At 46.3% G+C, this 21474-nt stretch overlaps 1 protein-coding gene across 1 annotated transcript in view; it reads left to right on the top strand.

The window, feature by feature from the left end:
* Nucleotides 1–21474, top strand: part of LOC139583363 (laminin subunit alpha-1-like) — a 109209-nt gene that overhangs the window by 58620 nt on the left and 29115 nt on the right. Inside the window, exons 16-30 of the mRNA XM_071414351.1 lie at nt 2158–2285; nt 2681–2767; nt 4041–4252; nt 5509–5615; nt 6754–6934; nt 7395–7531; nt 7704–7937; nt 8093–8236; nt 10572–10751; nt 12556–12741; nt 13090–13217; nt 13319–13439; nt 14886–15142; nt 15826–15915; nt 16127–16320. Coding sequence (XP_071270452.1) covers nt 2158–2285; nt 2681–2767; nt 4041–4252; nt 5509–5615; nt 6754–6934; nt 7395–7531; nt 7704–7937; nt 8093–8236; nt 10572–10751; nt 12556–12741; nt 13090–13217; nt 13319–13439; nt 14886–15142; nt 15826–15915; nt 16127–16320 — 2386 coding nt within the window. The remainder of the gene's footprint in view (nt 1–2157; nt 2286–2680; nt 2768–4040; nt 4253–5508; nt 5616–6753; nt 6935–7394; nt 7532–7703; nt 7938–8092; nt 8237–10571; nt 10752–12555; nt 12742–13089; nt 13218–13318; nt 13440–14885; nt 15143–15825; nt 15916–16126; nt 16321–21474) is intronic.

Below are 21474 nucleotides of genomic sequence, written 5' to 3'. Positions count from 1 at the left end.
CCGCCCCTCTTCTTACCAGAAAGATGTTTGTTTCTGTCGGCGCGATGCGTGAAGAAACCAGCTGGCTGCACCGACTCCGTTAGCGTCTCTCGAGTGAGCCATGTTTCCGTGAAGCAAAGAACGTTACAATCGCTGATGTCTCTCTGGAATGTTACCCTTGCTCGGATTTCATCAACCTTGTTGTCAAGAGACTGGACATTGGCGAGTAGTATGCTAGGGAGTGGAGCGCGATGTGCCCGTCTCCGAAGCCTGACCAGGAGACCGCTTCGTTTGCCCCTTTTACGGCGTCGTTGTTTAGGGTCGCCGGCTGGGATCAGATCCATTGTATTGGGTGGAAGGCAAAACACAGGATCCGCTTCGGGAGAGTCATATTCCTGGTTGTAACGATGGTGAGTTGACGTTGCTCTTATATTCAGTAGTTCCTCCCGACTGTATGTAATGAAACCTAAGATTACCTGGGGTACCAATGTAAGGAATAACACATAAAAAAAAAAAAATACTGCATATTTTCCTAGGAACGCGAAGCGAGGCGGCCATCTCTGTCGGCGCCTGTTGTAGTTTGGTTTAGCTGTTAGGTTTAGCGGTTTGGTTTAGCGGTTAGGTTTAGCGGTTTGGTTTAGCGGTCAGGTTTAGCGTTCAGGTTTAGCGGTTAGGTTTAGCGGTTTGGTTTAGCGGTTAGGTTTAGCGGTTCGGTTTAGCGGTTAGGTTTAGCGGTTAGGTTTAGCGGTTAGGTTTAGCGGTTTGGTTAAGCGGTTAGGTTTAGCGGTCAGGTTTAGCGGTTAGATTTACTGGTTAGGTTTAGCGGTTAGGTTTAGCGGTTTGGTTTAGCGGTTTGGTTTAGCGGTTAGATTTACTGGTTAGGTTTAGCAGTTAGGTTTAGCGGTTTGGTTTAGCTTTTTGGTTTAGCGGTTAGATTTACTGGTTAGGTTTAGCGGTCAGGTTTAACGGTTGGGTGCACTTAAAGGGATAGTTCACTTTTTATGAGCTTTATTTTTGACTTACCTAGGGTGTTTATCCAAACAGTTTTTTAAAAAGTGGGAAATAATCTGAAACATCCACTGCCATGTTAACTATCCCATTAACAGTGGATGTTGAAACATCTCTAAAACATCCACTGCCATGTTAACTATCCCATTAACAGTGGATGTTGAAACATCTCTAAAACATCCACTGCCATGTTAACTATCCCATTAACAGTGGATGTTGAAACATCTCTAAAACGTCCACTGCCATGTTAACTATCCCATTAACAGTGGATGTTGAAACATCTCTAAAACGTCCACTGCCATGTTAACTATCCCATTAACAGTGGATGTTGAGACATCTCTAAAACGTCCACTGCCATGTTAACTATCCCATTAACAGTGGATGTTGAGACATCTCTAAAACGTCCACTGCCATGTTAACTATCCCATTAACAGTGGATGTTGAGACATCTCTAAAACGTCCACTGCCATGTTAACTATCCCATTAACAGTGGATGTTGAGACATCTCTAAAAGGTCCACTGCCATGTTAACTATCCCATTAACAGTGGATGTTGAGACATCTCTAAAACGTCCACTGCCATGTTAACTATCCCATTAACAGTGGATGTTGAGACATCTCTAAAACGTCCACTGCCATGTTAACTATCCCATTAACAGTGGATGTTGAGACATCTCTAAAACGTCCACTGCCATGTTAACTATCCCATTAACAGTGGATGTTGAGACATCTCTAAAACGTCCACTGCCATGTTAACTATCCCATTAACAGTGGATGTTGAGACATCTCTAAAACGTCCACTGCCATGTTAACTATCCCATTAACAGTGGATGTTGAGACATCTCTAAAACGTCCACTGCCATGTTAACTATCCCATTAACAGTGGATGTTGAAACATCTCTAAAACGTCCACTGCCATGTTAACTATCCCATTAACAGTGGATGTTGAGACATCTCTAAAACGTCCACTGCCATGTTAACTATCCCATTAACAGTGGATGTTGAAACATCTCTAAAACGTCCACTGCCATGTTAACTATCCCATTAACAGTGGATGTTGAGACATCTCAAGAAAGTTGGTTGCAATGGTGTGTCTATGGCAGCGTAAGGGCATGTGTGTCAGACCAGAAATAAGTTTTATCGGGCACTGTCGCCTTAAATCTTTCCCCAGGACTGTACTCACAATACCACTGGGCCCCACTGTGACCAATGCCTCCACGGTTACTATGGCAACCCCTCTGAGGGCACCCCGGAGGACTGCCAGAGATGCGCTTGCCCGCTGACAGTGGCAACGAACAAGTGAGTGACTGTGCCAACATGCCATTCATTCAGATTGTAGAATCCCTCTCCATGGTGATAGATGGGTCACATATGTGTGAACACTGGGTGGTGGAGAGTCTGGCTGATATTGGTTGTTGTAGGTTTCATGTCAACAACAGAATGTTTCAACTGTACCATTTACTGTATTGCTGTTTTTTAATGACAGTTAGGTTAGCTGTTGTGTGAACTGATACCAAGCAATAAATTAGTGCTGGTGTTTCTCAATGTTAGGGGGTGGAAGGGGTGGGATCTCCACTCATACAATATGAAATGCTTAAAGTTTTAGAAAAGCACTATAAATAGAAAGCTCTTACCAGATAATGTGATGTCATCATTACGGTCCTCCCTGCTGACGCTCCTGTTCTCTTCTTCAGTTTCAGCCCCACCTGTCTCCTAGAGGGCCCTGGGCAGGTGACATGTGACCAGTGTCAGCAGGGCTACACTGGGACTAAGTGTGAGAGGTATGTTGACTAAAGGGTATTAAACCGTACATTCTCAGTTTGACCTTGTCTTCACTTCTTTAACCTGTACTATATAAACAGTTATACAGTGCATTGGGAAAGTATTCAGACCCCTTGACTTTTTCCATATTTTGTTACATTACAGCCTTATTTTACATTTGTTTAAATAGTTTTTTCCCCCTTCATCAAACCCACACAATATCCCATAACAACGAAGCAAAAACAGGTTTTTAGACATTTTTACAAATGTATTTAAAAAAAAAAAAATGGAAATATCACATTTACATAAGTATTCAGACCCTTTACTCAGTACTCAGCCCCTTTGGCAGCGATTACAGCCTTGAGTCTTCTTGGGTATGACGCTACAAGCTTGGCACACCTGTATTTGAGGAGTTTCTCCCATTCTTCTCTGCAGATCCTCTCAATCTCTGTCAGGTTGGAAGGGGAACGTCGCTGCACAGCTATTTTCAGGTCTCTCCAGAGATGTTAGATCGGGTTTAAGTCAGTGCTCTGGCTGGGCCACTCAGTGCTCAAATAAATGCTTCACAGAGTTCAAGTAACAGACACATCTCAACATCAACTGTTCAGAGGAGATTGTGTGAATCAGGCCTTCATGGTCGAATTGCTGCAAAGAAACCACTACTAAAGGACACCAATAAGAAGAAGAGACTTGCTTTGTCCAAGAATCACCCGACCTCAACCCAATGGTAATATGACCATGTGCACCCCCTATTGATTTGGCCTGGGTGTGGGGTGCTCACTACCCAGCCATGGAGCCCTTCCACCCCCTTAAAGGCATTAAAAACCATTTGAGATGGTTTGGGATGAGTTGGACCGCAGAGTGAAGGAAAAGCAGCCAAAATGTGCTCAGCATATGTGGGAACTCCTTCAAGACTGTTGGAAAAGCATTCCAAGTGAAGCTGGTTGAGAGAATGCCAAGAGTGTGCAAAGCTGTCATCAAGGCAAAGGGTGGCTACTTTGAAGAATCTCAAATATAAAATATATTTTGATTTATTTAACACTTTTTTGTTTACAACATGATTCCATGTGTTGTTTCATAGTTTTGATGTCTTCACTATTATTTTGCAATTGTAGAAAATAGTAAAAATAAGTAAGTAGATGTGTCCAAACTTTTGACTGGTACTGTACTTAATAACAGTTTACATGGGGAAATTATACGTGAAACTCAAGTACAATACATTAATACTAGTCTCAACTATTTAACTAATAGTTTTTTTGTATTATTTGTTCATCTTCTAACTTTGACATCTAGGTGTGCTAACGGTTACCAAGGCGACCCGACGGTGGCAGACCAGGAGTGCGTGGTGTGTGAGTGTAACGGTAACGTGGACCCCTGGGAGCCGGGCCACTGTGACACTAGCAGCGGTGTGTGTCTGAAGTGTCACAGCCACACCAGCGGAGACCAGTGTGAGAGGTGTGAGGACAGCTACTACGGTGACGCCATCACCGCCAAGAACTGCCAGGGTAAGAGAGCCATGGTGGTGGTGGTGATGATGGTGAGGAGGAGGAAGATGATGAAGAGGAGGAGGATGATTATTGCCCTTTTAGTGGATTCTTCCACAGATCCCCACAAAGTTATATTTACACAATAAGCAACATCCACCATGTACTGAACATACTAGTTAACAGAGACACCAGCATCTATCTAACTGTAGTCTATGATATGTACTGAACTACATCACAGAATGACACAGTGAGAATAGACAGAAAATAGACACTTTTGCACGTTTCTGAGTAGCAGTTAGCAAGTCAGAGGAATGCTGAGTGAAGGACGTGGCCAACCAAGCACAGATGAAATCTCAACTTTGACCTACATCTGCTTCCACCCCGGCCCCAACATCACATTTTAGACCTAATCCTAACAATAAGGTCTGTTATGGGTCAGGAACCATATTCATCTCAGGGTAGCAGTGCTGATCTGGGATCAGGTCCCACCTTATCCATGTAATCTTATTCATTATGATCTAAAAGGTAAGACTGATCCTAGATCAGCACTCCCTTTCTGAGACGCATTGTGAATACAGACCCAGACATGTTACCCCCGGCATTGTGATGTCAAAGGTCAGGTTAAATCCCTGTCTGAATATGATATGGCATGGGACCTGGCCTCTCAGGGCAGCTTATGAACAGCTTATGAAGTCTTAGAACCATCACATGAAGCTGTATAATCCCCTTAGCCTTTGGGTATGGTAATACTGCAGGCTTCTCCTTCCCAGACCTGGTTTTGTGACAATGTCTGCATTCTACAACATTGACAATACATTTATATTATGACAATAGGAATGTGGTATTTACAGGGAGATATGTGGATGGATTCAGTCATCACCTAGAATGGAACTTATTTGGCCATCAAACATGGTCCAAAATATTATGATGGATGTGCAATTTTACTTCAGATGTGTGTGTTTCATTCTCCTGAAAGACAACTGTAGAATAGCTCTTTATAATGGATAGAGGGACATCTAGGGGAACATCGCAATACTGCAAGGCTTGCATACCTTCACCCGTTCAGCCTCATTTCACTAAACTTGCTAAGAAGTCTGCATATTGTTTATACTACATGAAAAACAAACAGTATTCTATCATCACGATGGATCTTTGAGAACTGTGTGAACTCTCACCTCACCGGTATTCTTTTCAACACAAAGAGCATGAGTCCTGGTGTTATTAACATGTATGTTACGACTATGTTTTGCTACCTATTTCTCCACTGCGTGTAGCTTGTGGTTGCCATGAAAAAGGGTCGTACTCGGGAGTGTGTGACCTGCTCACTGGACAGTGTACCTGCAAACCCAACGTGGTGGGAGAGAAGTGTGACCAGTGTCAGGTATGTAGATTGTATAGCATTCTCTGTGCTCACGTACCAAAGGGCCAAGAGTTTTTCTGGCTATATGGTCGAGTCACGTGGCCAGTCCCTTCTACCCTCCTAGTCTATTTTCCCTGTAATTCCTCCCAACTCTCCACTCCCACACCTCTACATGGAATGAGTATTTGGAATTTGGAAGCAGATACTAAGTTACTAACCCCAGCCCAGTCCATTGGAACGCTTAGTTATCAGTGGGTGTCCAAGGTCTCCCGCTTATCTCCTTTCCGTGTCCTTCTTCCCACACCCGCCTTCCAATAGAGCCCAGCTGGTCGGAAGGCAGTCCAATGTTTTGGATATATTCATTAACAGGGTCAGCTTATCTATCGCCTCCCTGTTAGAGAGGGGGGGGGGGAGGAGGAGGGGGACAGAGACATATTTTGTAGATTGTTTTTAGGGCAGTAGCGGGGCTTATTTGCTCGAGGTGGGGGGAGGGGAGCTCTTTGGCTGGGCAGGGGCTGTTCAAATGTAACCAAAACACATGGATTTTAAACACCTAGAGATCCTTATCTAGAGAAAACAGTAGAGCAATCTTGGACTTTTCTCTCTCAATAAGTTTAATTAATTTTGCATTCCAATTGGGGATATAGATATAGATGATATAGATATAGATATTGATGATATAGATATTGATAGATGGGGATGGAAGAGGGTTAGCAGTTTCTCTCTAATCCCAGAATCAGATGCTCTGGCTGTGGTAAAGTCTGACCCAAGGCCTGGCTGTCTGGTTCCTGGTTCTCCATTGGGTCCAACTTGGACTGAGAGTTGACCGTTTTGACAGAGAGGACTGATGGAGACAGATGAGTAATATAACAGGAGATAAGAAGTACTTCCTGCCTGTTCATGTTTGGTGACATTGAGACCCCCTGATTGATAGTGACGATGTCATTGGACACGTAGAAGTGTTGCGTCTAACGTCGCTTGGCCTCCTGCTACATGCTCTCTATCAAGGAAACAGACTCAGAGTAATGTGCACATTTTATGTCTGGATATACTTGTATTGATGTTTTACAGCTTAATAAAGTTTGAATGAAAGATCAAGAGGGTTCTCAGAATTATGCTGCTTAGTTGATGAAATTTGCTAAGAATTGGTGTTTTCCAGGTGGGCTTCCACGGTCTTCTCAACGGACAGGGGTGCAGAGAATGTGACTGTATCCAGTCAGGATCTGTGTCCATGGCCTGTGAGGAAGATGGGAGGTGCCAATGCATCCCAGGGGTGGCGGGGGACAAGTGTGACCGCTGTCATCACAGTTACTTTAACTACCAGGGCAGCGGCTGTACACGTAAGGCCACAAACATTACCCAAACTTTACCAGACATTTACATCTGAGTTTCATTCTGATCTGAACTGACCATAATGCTCTCTCCACCCACCCACCCACTCTCTCTCTCTCTCTCTCTCTCTCTCTCTCTCTCTCTCTCTCTCTCTCTCTCTCTCTCTCTCTCTCTCTCTCTCTCTCTCTCTCTCTCTCTCTCTCTCTCTCTCTCTCTTTCTCTCCATCTTCATATCTCTCTTTCTCTCTCTCTCCATCTCCATCTCTCTCTTTCTCTGTCTCTTCATCTCTCTCTTTCTCTCTCTCTTCATCTCCATCTCTCTTTCTCTCTCTCTTCATCTCCATCTCTCTCTTTCGTCATCTCTCTCTCTACATCTCCATCTCTCTCTCTCTTTTGTTCTCCCTCTCCATCTCTCTCTCTCCATCTCTCTCCATCTCTCTCTCTCTCTCTCTCTACTCCCCCCATCAGAGTGTGAGTGTGCCCACACCCATGGCAACTGTAACATGACGACAGGCGAGTGTATCTGTCCTCCCCACACCAGAGGAGAGAAGTGTGATCTGTGTGAGGAAGGTCACTGGGGTCACGACACTGTGACAGGCTGTAAGGTAAAACCTACCTCTCCAACTGGACATGTAGAAGCCTTTATAAGGCCTACATAGCCCTACATATACCTTTTTAATGCCTACATAGATGCTTCATAAGTTATAACTGTAACAAGCAAATTCATATAACATAAAAGGTGCTTATTAAAGCTCATCTTTGCCCCTTTGTTCCTAGTCATGTAACTGCAGTGAGATGGGCAGCTTTGCCACCCAGTGTGGCATCACCAACGGGCAGTGCCAGTGCCGCTCTGATTTCGCTGGACAGAACTGTGACCGCTGTGCCATGGGCTACAGGGGCTACCCAGAATGCACGGTGTGCAACTGCAACATCAACGGCACCAGAGAGGAGTTCTGTGATGAAGAAGTGGGCGTGTGCAGCTGTGAGGCCCCAGGGAACTGTGTGTGCAAGGTACTTCAACTGTTGGTGAAATTAGTTGAGTGAACAAACAGTAATCGTCCATATGATGGAATATCATATCCCTTATGGCCTATGATAGTGTTGTGTTTTATTGTGTCCGTACTAAGTATGTTGTCTATTTTAATTCACTGGTCTCTGGTTGCCAGGACAATGTGGGCGGAGGTGGCTGTGATGAGTGTAAGAAGGGAACCATGGGCCTATCTGTTTCTAACCCGGCCGGCTGCAGCCCCTGCTTCTGTTTCGGGGTCTCCTCAGACTGTGAGGAGCTGGGTGGGATGGTCCGGGTGCCGGTGAGTACAATCCACTTATCCAAACCCTCATCATCCTGGGGTCTGTTCAGTGAATTGAAACATTCAGAACGCTGACGATAGAAATGTGCTGAATAGACCCACTGGGCACAAACGTCAGTTCAACGTCTAGTTTGGTTGAGTTTTCAACTAACGTGAATTCAACGTGAAATCAACAAAAAGGTAACCATGTCATTGAATTTAGGTTCAAAGTTGGGTGAAAAAATAGGAAATGCCCTTTACGTTGATGACTTTTTGCAAATCCAATCAGTTTTCCATGTTGATTCAACGGCATCACATAGATTTTTGGGGTTGAAATAATGCAGAAACAATGTTGATTCAACCAGTTTTTCCCCAGTGGGGAACGATCACTCTACACTATTTACCCTGACAGATGAATATGTCTGTTTGGCACAATGCATTTTCTACCTGAATGTTTTATAACGTTGCACCCTCTGGATTCTTTATTTTCCATTGCAAACCGTTTTAAAACGTGTGTCTGCTACTGACTATTACCCTGGTTTCCTGTTTTAGTTCCGCCCAACTGCTTCCTCTTGTGGCTATGCTAACAGGATTGAGAAACTGTCTGCCATTGTCTGAAGGTGTTGAGCGGCCTTCATTCCGCCACGTCTATATGAAATGATGGCACATTCTTTGAAACAAAATACGTTTTATTCTTTCTAGTTGTTGTCTGGGATTGGAATACCTTTGTTTAGTGATACTCTTATGTTCTTTATACAACAATACTGTATAATAACTTGGCTTCTATTTGTCTGGTTTATCTCAGAATCATTTTCTCTGTCTTGTTTATAACCTCGTTAGCCAAGAAACAACCTGCATATCAAATCTAACAATGGATCGTGCTTAGAGCCTGGAGTTCTTCCTGAAAATGCGTTATTACCAGGAAGATATCATCTATTTCTGAGTTCAAAGCTATTTGGTCAGGTGTAACCAGACAATGATTTGGCCCATGGGCGGCAGGTAGCCTAGTGGTTAGAGCGTTGGTGCCAGTAACCGAAAGGTTGCTAGATCAAATCCCCGAGCTGACAAGGTAACAATCTGTCGTTGTCACGTTCGTTGTATTGATGAGACCAAGGCGCAGCGTGAGATGAATACATCTTCTCATTTAATGAAACGAAGAACACTTAAACAAACTTACAAAACAACGTGAAGCTATATATGAAAAGTGCAGACACAGGCAACTAACACATAGACAATCACCCACGAAATACTCAAAGAATATGGCTGCCTAAATATGGTTCCCAATCAGAGACAACGATAAACAGCTGCCTCTAATTGAGAACCAATCTAGGCAACCATAGACATATAACTACCTAGACTAGTCAAAAACCCATAGACATACAAACACCCCTAGACAAGACAAAACTAAACAAACCACCCCTTGTCACACCCTGACCTAACCAAAATAATAAAGAAAACAAAGAATACTAAGGTCAGGGAGTGACTGTCGTTCTGCCCCTGAACAAGGCAGTTAACCCACTGTTCCTAGACCGTTATTGTAAATGAGAATTTGTTCTTAACTGACTTGCCTAGTTAAACAAATCAAAATGATAATTCTCCAGCTGTATACTATCTCATCTGTCTGGATGAAGAACAATATCTGTATCCTCATTACTCGCTCAATGCTCCTAATTAGCTTCATTTTAATTGGACACAATAGAGAGGAAATGAAATGCCTAGAAAGATACCCAATAGGATGCCCATCTGTTGTGGTGGCGACCGCTTAGTGATGCCACGTACGGTGCCCGCTCAAGGACACACGTGCCCTGTGTAGCACCCCCCCCCCCACGGCCCCCTCAGACAGAGGAATCTGAAAGACCACAGATGTAGCTAGCCGGGTTATCTATTTCCTGGTCATAATTAGTGATAAGAGATGGCACAGCTGAGCTGGCTGTAAATCAGTGGAGGCTGCTGAGGGGAGGTTGGCTCATAACAATGGATGGAACGGAGCGAATGGAATGGCATTGAACACATAGAAACCATGTTTGATATATTTGATACCATTCCATCAACCTCCTGTGCTGTAGACCTCATCTCCTGATGGAGGAGGAGAAGCAAATATGTATGTCTGCATCTGTGTGTGTGTGTGTGTGTGTGTGTGTGTGTGTGTGTGTGTGTGTGTGTGTGTGTGTGTGTGTGTGTGTGTGTGTGTGTGTGTGTGTGTGTGTGTGTGTGTGTGTGTGTGTGTGTGTGTGTGTGTGTGTGTGTGTGTTGGGGGTCTGCATCTGTGAGTGTGTGTGTGTGGGTCTGCATCTGCATGTGTGTGTGTTTGTCTATGCACATACTCATGTGTTTGTGTGTATCTATCTGCATACAGATCACACTGGGTTCTGACCCAGAGCTGCTGCGTGTGGTCAGTCAGAGTGACCTCCAGGGCAGTGTAGTGGGGGTCTACTACCAGAACCCAGACATGCTGCTAGACACTAGGGACATAGAGACCCCCAGCCTGGCTGGACCCTACTACTGGAGGCTGCCTAAACACTACCAGGGAAACAAGGTGCAGTACACCTCACATCAATGTTACCTCATGAAGTGACTACAGTGCCCTCCACTAATATTGGCACCCTTGGTAAATATAATCAAAATGGGCTGTGAAGAAAATGTCTTTGCTGTTTATCCTGTTGCTCTTTCATTCAAAATATTCACAAATATCGAACGTTTAATTTAAGTAAAATGATTGGAAAAAATAAATGTGAAATAAATATTTTTCTCCAAAACATGTGTGCCACAATTATTGGCACACCTAGAAATGTTTATGAGTAAAATCTAACTGAAGTATATTCCCATTCATATTTTACGATTTTAAGTTCACCTTAGTGATTAGGAACACTTAAGTGGTAAGCCATGACTTCCTGTTTCACTGGGGTATAAATATGAGGTGACACACAGACCAAGTTCCCATAATCATCCATCACTATGGGAAAGACCCGAGAATACAGTAATGATGTGAGACAAAAGGTTGTTGAGCTGCACAAATCAGGAAATGCCTAGAAGAAAATAGCTCAATGGTTGAAAATGCCCATTTCCACTATCAGGGCAATAATGAAGTTTAAAGCAACTGGAGATGTTAACAATGGGCCTGGAAGAGAAAGTGTGTCTATATTGACCCCACGCACAGTCAGGAGGATGGTTCGAATGGACAAAACATATCCAAGGATCACAGCTGGAGAATTGCAGACGTTAGTTGGGTTTTGGGGTCAGAAAGTCTCCAAACTACGATCAGACGTCACCTACGTAACCACAAGTTGTTTGGGAGGGTTGCCATAAAAAAGCCTTTGCTGTCATCAAACAGCAAACTCAAGCGCCTACAGTTTGCCCAACGTTACTGGAACTTTCAGTGGGACCAGGTTCTATGGTCAGATGAGACCAAAATAGAGCTTTTTGGAAACAAACACCAGAGGTGGGTTTGGTGTAGACAGAAAATATAGATATACAGAAAAGTACCTCATCCCCACTGTGAAGTATGGTGGTGGATCTTTGATGTTGTGGGGCTGTTTTTCTTCCAACGGTCCTGGACAACTTGTTAGGATACATGGTATCATGGACTATATCAAGTACCAGCAGATATTAAATCAAAACCTGACTGCCTCTGCTAGGGAGCTTAAACTAGGTCGTGGTTGGATCTTCAGGCAGGACAATGATCCAAAGCACACCTCAAAATCAATACAAAAACAGTTCACTGACCACAGAATCAAGGTTTTGCCATGGCCATCCCAGTCCCCTGACCTGAACCCCATAGAAAACCTGTGGGATGAGCTGAAGAGGATAGTCTACAAGTGTGGACCTCAGAATCTGAAGGATCTGGAGAGATTCTGTACGGAAGGAATGGTCTCAGATCCCTTGCCATGTGTTCTCCAACCTAATTATGCATTATAGGAGAAGACAGAGCTGTTATCTTGGCAAAGGGAGGTTGCACAAAGTATTGAATGAAGGGGTGCCAATAATTGTGGCACACATATATTTGAGAAAAATAGTTGTTTTATGCTAATCATTTATTTTTTCTTTCAATTATTTTACTTTAATTAAAGGTTAGATTTTTGTGAATATTTTGAATGAAAGACCAAGAAGATAAACAATAAAGATATTTTTTCACAGCCTGTTTTGCTCATATTTACCAAGGGTGTCAATATTAGCGGAGAGCACTGTATATGAGACTTCAGACCTGGGTTCCAATAGTATTTGTTTTCTTTCAAATAGCTGCAGTTGACTGAGCTTGTCTGGTGCAATAGAACCAATGGAATAGTCACTTGGTACATATAATATCTCAAATATACTCAACCTTTCTTCTCTTCTCTTTCTAGTTGTTGTCATACGGAGGGAAGCTATCCTACGTGGTGGCGTTCTATGCTATGGATGGGGCCGGCCTGGCCAACTACGAGCCTCAGGTCCTGATGAGGGGGGGTCATCTGGGGAAGCAGGTCATCTACATAGACATGCCTGCCCCTGACAACGGGGTAACAACCCGTCAGGACGTCCCACTGACCGAGGTAAAAAGGAGACCAGAAGGCCTAAAGCTGGAGTACATTTACGTCATTTAGCAGACGCTCTTATCCAGAGCGACTTACAAATTGGAAAGTTCATACATATTCATCCTGGTCCCCCCGTGGGGAATGAACCCACAACCCTGGCGTTGCAAGCGCCATGCTCTACCAACTGAGCCACACGGGAGTAGTCTGATTATCTGGGGTTCGAACCCACATGCTAAAATAATGTTTTATCCGGCTGAGCTAAAGCCTACAAATCCTACTAATAATATCATTAATAATATCATATAATTATAAAAAAAGTATATGTTATAATGTAACTAATATAATGCTTTGATTTCTCTTGAGCAGCACAAGTGGAAGTATTTCAACTCTGTGTCAGAGAAAGCTGTGAGTCACTCTGACTTCATGGCAGTCCTGAGCAACATCGAGTACATCACCATCAAGGCCTCGTATGGTACAGGGCTGCAGCAGAGCAGGTTAGAACACACACACACACACACACACACACACACACACACACACACACACATACATACTATTTTTGTGTCATATCAATATTGTATTTGTCTTTCGTTAGAATATCCAATATCACTATGGATACGGCCCTAGAGGCGGAGCAAGGGTTGGAGGATATGGAGTTGGCGAGTCTGATTGAGACCTGTGAGTGTCCAGCTGGCTATGCTGGACTGTCCTGCCAGGTCAGACTGCTTTAAGACAGTTTTTCCACATCTCTCTTGGGGTTGCACGATCGTCTGTGATTTGACAGACATCTTATCTTCTTATCCACAATTTCTTCCGTCAACACCAGTCTTTCTTCCCTCAACACCAGTCTTTCTTCCCTCAACACCAGTCTTTCTTCCCTCAACACCAGTCTTTCTTCCCTCAACACCAGTCTTTCTTCCCTCAACACCAGTCTTTCTTCCCTCAACACCAGTCTTTCTTCCATTCTAGCGATATCATGTAATTTCCAAATACACTATTTCCAGGTCACAGTTGTAAATGAGAACTTGTTCTCAACTGGCCTACCTGGTTAAATAAAGGTGAAATAAAAAATGTAATAAAATATATACAAAAGCATGTGGACACCTCTTCAAATGAGTGGATTCGGCTGTAGAGTTGGCAGTAGAATGGCCTTACTGAAGAACTCAGTGACTTTCAGTTCGTCAAATTTATGCCCCGCTAGAGCTGCCCCGGTCAACTGGAAGTGCTGTTATTGTGAAGTGGAAACGTCTAGGAGCAACAACGGTCACACAAGCTCACAGAACGGGACCGCCGAGTGCTGAAGCGCATAGCGCACAGAAATCTGCTGTCCTTGGTTGCAACACTCACTAACGAGTTCCACATTGCCTCTGGAAGCAACATCAGCACAATAACTTTTTGGGGGGGAGCTTAATGAAATGGGTTTCCATGGCCAAGCAGCCACACACAAGCCTAAGATCACCATGCGCAATGCCAAGCGTCGGCTGGAGTGGTGTACGCATTGGACTCTGGAGCAGTGGAAACATGTTCTCTGGAGTGATGAATCACGCTTCACCATCTGGCAGTCTGACAGATGAATCTGGGTTTGGCAGATGCCAGGAGAACTCTACCTGCCCCAATGCATAGTACCAACTATAAAGTTTGGAGGAGGAATAATGGTCTGGGGCTGTTTTTCATTGTTCGGGCTAGGCCCCTTAGTTCCAGTGAAGGGAAATTATAACACTACAGTATACAATGACAATCTAGACTATTATGTTTTTCCAAATATGTGGCAACAGTTTGGGGAAGGCCCTTTCCTGTTTCAACATGACAATACCCCATGCACAAAGCGAGGACCTTACCTCAACCCCATCGAACACCTTTGGGATGAATTGAAACGCCGACTGCGAGCCAGGCCTAATCGCCCAACATCAGCGCACAACCTCACTAATGTTCTTGTGGCTGAATGGAAACAAGTCCCCGCAGCAATGTTCCAACATCTAGTGGAAAGCCTTCCCAGAAGAGTGGAGGCTGTTATAGCAGCAAAGGGAGGGACCAACTCCATATTAATGCCCATGATTTTGGAATGAGATGTTCGACAAGCAGGTGTCCACATACTTTTGACCATGTCGTGTATGTTCTGGATTGTGGTGTTGTCCATTGTTGCTAACTTGTGTTGTGTGTAGGAGTGTGCCCCGGGCTACTACCGCCAACCAGTGACTGAGCTGAACATGCGGGGGAAGAGACCCCTGATCCAGCCGTGTGTGCCCTGCCGTTGTAACAACCACAGCCAGGCCTGTGACCTAGACACAGGAGAATGTCTGGGCTGCCAACACAACACAGCAGGGGAGCAATGTAGCGTGTGTTCCTCAGGGTACTATGGCGACGTGAAAGGCTCAGTCAGTGACTGCTCGCTGTGTGCCTGCCCCCTCAAAGAGAACAGGTACCTGTCTCACTCTCCTCTCAGCCACACCTCTTCTGATAAGTGTTCTTGAGTTTAAATGTCTCATTCCACACATAGTGTATTTTAAAGAGATTGATACACACATATTGATTACACACTATTGTAAAGAGCACATATTAAATCTCATAAGTAAATGGGTTTTCCTTAGAATGCTGAAGCTAATTTGGTCTACAGTGGAGTTCAAGCAGGATTCAGTGAGTGTGTCCTCTGGTAATAGAGGTCTTAGCCAGCAGGGGGCAGTGAGTGTGTCCTCTGGTAATAGAGGTCTTAGCCAGCAGGGGGCAGTGAGTGTGTCCTCTGGTAATAGAGGTCTTAGCCAGCAGGGGGCAGTGAGTGTGTCCTCTGGTAATAGAGGTCTTAGCCAGCAGGGGGCAGTGAGTGTGTCCTCTGGTAATAGAGGTCTTAGCCAGCAGGGGGCAGTGAGTGTGTCCTCTGGTAATAGCGGTCTTAGCCAGCAGGGGGCAGTGAGTGTGTCCTCTGGTAATAGAGGTCTTAGCCAGCAGGGGGCAGTGAGTGTGTCCTCTGGTAATAGAGGTCTTAGCCAGCAGGGGGCAGTGAGTGTGTTCTCTGGTAATAGAGGTCTTAGCCAGCAGGGGGCAATGAGGAGATATTGTAGTCCGTATAACACTGTCTGACATAGTGGGTGTATTGTTGTGTGTCAGCTTCAGTCCTACCTGTGCTCTAGAGGGAGTGATGGGAGACTTCCGCTGTAACGCCTGCAAGCCCGGCTATGAGGGGCGCTACTGTGAGAGGTAAGAGAGAGTATTACAGTGTCGCCTGTTGGATGTCAAGTGTTTCATTAGATACCATCAATACAACTCTAAGACAACCATTTGATTCTCTCTTTATCTGTTTATTTATTTCTCTCGCTCTCTCCCTCTCTCTCTCTATTTACATTATTTCTCCCTCTCACTGTTTCTTTGCCCCCCTCCCTTCCCCCGCCTCTCTCTCCCCCTCTCTCAGGTGTGCAGTGGGTTACTATGGGAACCCGTCAGCTTCAGGTGGGAAGTGTGAAGAGTGTCGGTGTAGTACTGCAGGTTCTCTCCATCCAGCGTGTGACTCTCTGACGGGCCAGTGTGAATGTAAAGCCGGGGTCAGGGGACACCTGTGTGACCAGTGCGAGGCAAGACACGTCCTGGCCGGGGACCAGTGTGTCTGTGAGTATCCTACTCTTTGATTTGTGCAGGGCTTACCATTATATGGACATACAGTGTATATACAGACCCTTCCCTTTTTACACATTTCTTACCTCACAGCCATATTCTAAAATGAATTAAATAAATGTATTTCCTCATCAATCTACACACAATACCCCATAATGACATCACAATACCCCATAATGACATCACAATACCCCATAATGTCTAAGCAAAAACAGGTTTTTAGAAATGTATAAAAAAATTAAACAACCTTATTTACATACGTATTCAGACCCTTTCCTATAAGACTCGAAATAGAGCTCAGGTGCATCCTGTTTCCATTTGATAGGTTTGGTCTCTGAGCTTTGTCAGGACCCGGTGCGTGAAACAGTCACTAATAATCGGCAGAACCCAGAAGATGAGGCAGACACAGCAGTACTAGAGATGGTGGTTTAATTAAAGAACAAGATCTTCAGGCAAAGAATCTAAATCCACAAAGTCCAAAATACAGCCAAGAGGCAAAAAAGGGATATCTTCCAAAATACAAAGAAAATCCACAAAGTGGTAAGAACAGCAAGGGAAAAAACAAACCTCAAAAGACTAATCCAAAACACTCAAGAACAAAACCAGAGAACCTCTGGAAAATCCAACAAGAGAAAAATATATGTTCACAACAAGGCTTGGGCTGGGGCTGGGTGCTAACATACAAACACTGAGCAAAGAACTGAGGAACACACAGGGTTTAAATACTAACAAGGGAACGACACACAGGTGCAATCAATAAAAGAGCAAGGAAAAAACAAAAGGTTCAAAAAAGGTGCAATGGGGACATCTAGTGACACAAACCAGAACAGTCCTGGCCAAAACCTGACAGAATCCCCCTCCTAGGAATGGCTCCTGACGTTCCTACCAGCCTTCTCAGGGTGGAGGGCCCTGAACTGACGAATGAGGTCAGGGTCCAGTATGTCCTTGGCAGGAACCCAGGAGCGCTCCTCGGGACCGTAGCCTTCCCAGTCCACCAGATACTGCCAGGACCGCTGCACCCGGCGGGAGTCCAGTATCCGGTGGACGGTATAAGCCGACTGGCCTCCGATGACACGGGGCGGAGGGGGAGGTCTGCCTGCCGGGATAAGGGGAGAAAAAACAACAGGTTTTAATAAAGAAATGTGAAATGTGGGATTGATCTTAAGGGATCTGGGTAAGTGCAGGCGAAAAGTAACGGGATTGACTCTCCTGGCAATCTTAAAGGGACCGATGAATCTCTGGGACAGCTTGCGAGACTCCACCCGTAGCGGTAAGTTTTTTGTTGAGAGCCATACTCTCTGGCCGGGGTACAGGGTAGGACCGGGACGGCGACGTCTGTTGGCTTGTCGTTGGTACTGCTGTGAGGAACGCAGAAGATTAAGACGTGCCTTCTTCCACGTAAGCCGACAGCGTCTGATGAACCTCGAGGCTGAAGGCACTCTGACTTCTGCCTCCTGGTCCGGGAACAACAGAGGAGCATAGCCAAACTGACACTCGTGCGGGGATATACCAGTGGAGGAGGAGCACAAGGTGTTGTGCGCGTACTCGGCCCAAACAATGAAGGATGACCATGTGGACGGGTTGTTGGAAACCATACATCTGAGGGTGGTTTCCAGCTCCTGATTCATCCTCTCAGTTTGGCCGTTGGACTCCGGATGGTACCCTGAAGATAAACTGGCCGTGGCCCCTATGAGTTGGCAGAAGGCCTTCCAAAACCTTGAGGCGAACTGGGGACCTCTGTCGGAAACCATATCTTGCGGGATGCCAAAGACTCGGAACACATGGTTAATCACCAACTCAGCTGTTTCCTTGGCAGAAGGTAATTTGGTCAAGGGAACAAACCTGGCCGCCTTAGAAAACCTGTCGATGATGACTAGGATAGTAGTATTACCCTGGGACGGAGGAAGGCCAGTAATAAAGTCCAACGAGATATGGGACCAGGGTCGGTGGGGAATAGATAAAGGGTGAAGGAGTCCTTGAGGGCGGAGGTGAGAAGATTTGCCCTGGCAGCACACGGAACAGGCCTTGACGAAAGTGGCAACGTCTTCTCTTATGGTGGGCCACCAGAACTTACGCTGAATGAACTCCAAGGTGCGACCTACGCCCGGGTGACATGTGAGGCGAGAGGAGTGCCCCCACAGAAGGACTTGGGATCTTGCTGCCTTGGGAACAAACAACCGATTGGCAGGACCTCCCTTAGGACCCGGTTCGATGGCTTGAGCTTGTCTCACGGTATCCTCAACTTGCCACGAGATAGGAGCCACGATCTTAGCGGCAGGAAGAACAGTCATGTCCGTATCTTCTCTTATGGCAGGAGAGTAGACTCGTGACAAGGCGTCCGGTTTGAGATTCTTCGACCCGGGTCTATAGGTGAGGATGAACTGGAATCGGCTGAAGAAAAGAGACCATCGAGCTTGTCTGGAGTTCAACCGCTTCGCCTGCTGGATATACTCCAGATTTTTGTGGTCCGTAAACACTTGAAATGGTTGAGAAGCCCCCTCGAGCCAGTGTCTCCATTCCTTCAATGCCATCTTAACCGCTAGGAGTTCACGATCCCCCACATCGTAATTCCTCTCGGCCGGGGTAAGCCGGTGAGAGAAGAAGGCGCAAGGATGAAGCCTCTTGTCTTCCCCCCTCTGAGACAGGACAGCTCCAACACCAACCTCTGATGCGTCTACCTCCACCACAAAAGGTTCATCCGCCGTCGGTAGTGTCAGGATGGGAGCAGAGAGGATGCGCTGCTTGAGTCCTTGGAAGGCCGTCTCAGCTTCTTCTCCCCACAGAAACCTTGTGTTGCCACCCTTGGTTACAGCTGAGAGAGGGGCTGCCACCGAGCTGAAGTTCTTGATGAACTTGCGGTAAAAGTTAGTGAAGCCCAGGAAGCGCTGAACTTCCTTAACGGACTTGGGGGTGGGCCAATCCGCTACCGCCCCTACCTTCTTGGGGTCCATCTGGACTCGACCGGGTTCCACTACAAATCCCAGGAATTGTACTCGAGAGGAATGGAATTCACACTTTTCCGGCTTAACATTTACATTTACATTTAAGTCATTTAGCAGACGCTCTTATCCAGAGCGACTTACAAATTGGTGCATTCACCTTATGACATCCAGTGGAACAGCCACTTTACAATAGTGCATCTAAATCTTTTAAGGGGGGGGGGGGTGAGAAGGATTACTTTATCCTATCCTAGGTATTCCTTAAAGAGGTGGGGTTTCAGGTGTCTCCGGAAGGTGGTGATTGACTCCGCTGTCCTGGCGTCGTGAGGGAGTTTGTTCCACCATTGGGGGGCCAGAGCAGCGAACAGTTTTGACTGGGCTGAGCGGGAACTGTACTTCCTCAGTGGTAGGGAGGCGAGCAGGCCAGAGGTGGATGAACGCAGTGCCCTTGTTTGGGTGTAGGGCCTGATCAGAGCCTGGAGGTACTGAGGTGCCGTTCCCCTCACAGCTCCGTAGGCAAGCACCATGGTCTTGTAGCGGATGCGAGCTTCAACTGGAAGCCAGTGGAGAGAGCGGAGGAGCGGGGTGACGTGAGAGAACTTGGGAAGGTTGAACACCAGACGGGCTGCGGCGTTCTGGATGAGTTGTAGGGGTTTAATGGCACAGGCAGGGAGCCCAGCCAACAGCGAGTTGCAGTAATCCAGACGGGAGATGACAAGTGCCTGGATTAGGACCTGCGCCGCTTCCTGTGTGAGGCAGGGTCGTACTCTGCGGATGTTGTAGAGCATGAACCTACAGGAACGGGCCACCGCCTTGATGTTAGTTGAGAACGACAGGGTGTTGTCCAGGATCACGCCAAGGTTCTTAGCGCTCTGGGAGGAGGACACAATGGAGTTGTCAACCGTGATGGCGAGATCATGGAACGGGCAGTCCTTCCCCGGGAGGAAGAGCAGCTCCGTCTTGCCGAGGTTCAGCTTGAGGTGGTGATCCGTCATCCACACTGATATGTCTGCCAGACATGCAGAGATGCGATTCGCCACCTGGTCATCAGAAGGGGGAAAGGAGAAGATTAGTTGTGTGTCGTCTGCATAGCAATGATAGGAGAGACCATGTGAGGTTATGACAGAGCCAAGTGACTTGGTGTATAGCGAGAATAGGAGAGGGCCTAGAACAGAGCCCTGGGGGACACCAGTGGTGAGAGCACGTGGTGAGGAGACAGATTCTCGCCACGCCACCTGGTAGGAGCGACCTGTCAGGTAGGACGCAATCCAAGCGTGGGCCGCGCCGGAGATGCCCAACTCGGAGAGGGTGGAGAGGAGGATCTGATGGTTCACAGTATCGAAGGCAGCCGATAGGTCTAGAAGGATGAGAGCAGAGGAGAGAGAGTTAGCTTTAGCAGTGCGGAGCGCCTCCGTGATACAGAGAAGAGCAGTCTCAGTTGAATGACTAGTCTTGAAACCTGACTGATTTGGATCAAGAAGGTCATTCTGAGAGAGATAGCGGGAGAGCTGGCCAAGGACGGCACGTTCAAGAGTTTTGGAGAGAAAAGAAAGAAGGGATACTGGTCTGTAGTTGTTGACATCGGAGGGATCGAGTGTAGGTTTTTTCAGAAGGGGTGCAACTCTCGCTCTCTTGAAGACGGAAGGGACGTAGCCAGCGGTCAGGGATGAGTTGATGAGCGAGGTGAGGTAAGGGAGAAGGTCTCCGGAAATGGTCTGGAGAAGAGAGGAGGGGATAGGGTCAAGCGGGCAGGTTGTTGGGCGGCCGGCCGTCACAAGACGCGAGATTTCATCTGGAGAGAGAGGGGAGAAAGAGGTCAGAGCACAGGGTAGGGCAGTGTGAGCAGAACCGGCGGTGTCGTTTGACTTAGCAAACGAGGATCGGATGTCGTCGACCTTCTTTTCAAAATGGTTGACGAAGTCATCTGCAGAGAGGGAGGAGGGGGGGGGGGGGGGAGGAGGATTCAGGAGGGAGGAGAAGGTGGCAAAGAGCTTCCTAGGGTTAGAGGCAGATGCTTGGAATTTAGAGTGGTAGAAAGTGGCTTTAGCAGCAGAGACAGAAGAGGAAAATGTAGAGAGGAGGGAGTGAAAGGATGCCAGGTCCGCAGGGAGGAGAGTTTTCCTCCATTTCCGCTCGGCTGCCCGGAGCCCTGTTCTGTGAGCTCGCAGTGAGTCGTCGAGCCACGGAGCGGGAGGGGAGGACCGAGCCG

The sequence above is a fragment of the Salvelinus alpinus genome, chromosome 8 (genome assembly GCF_045679555.1).
Source record: "Salvelinus alpinus chromosome 8, SLU_Salpinus.1, whole genome shotgun sequence".
Classification (NCBI taxonomy): Eukaryota; Metazoa; Chordata; class Actinopteri; order Salmoniformes; family Salmonidae; genus Salvelinus; species Salvelinus alpinus.
The sequence above is the reverse complement of the archived record's forward strand: the minus strand, read 5'-3'. Positions and strand labels throughout refer to the sequence as shown.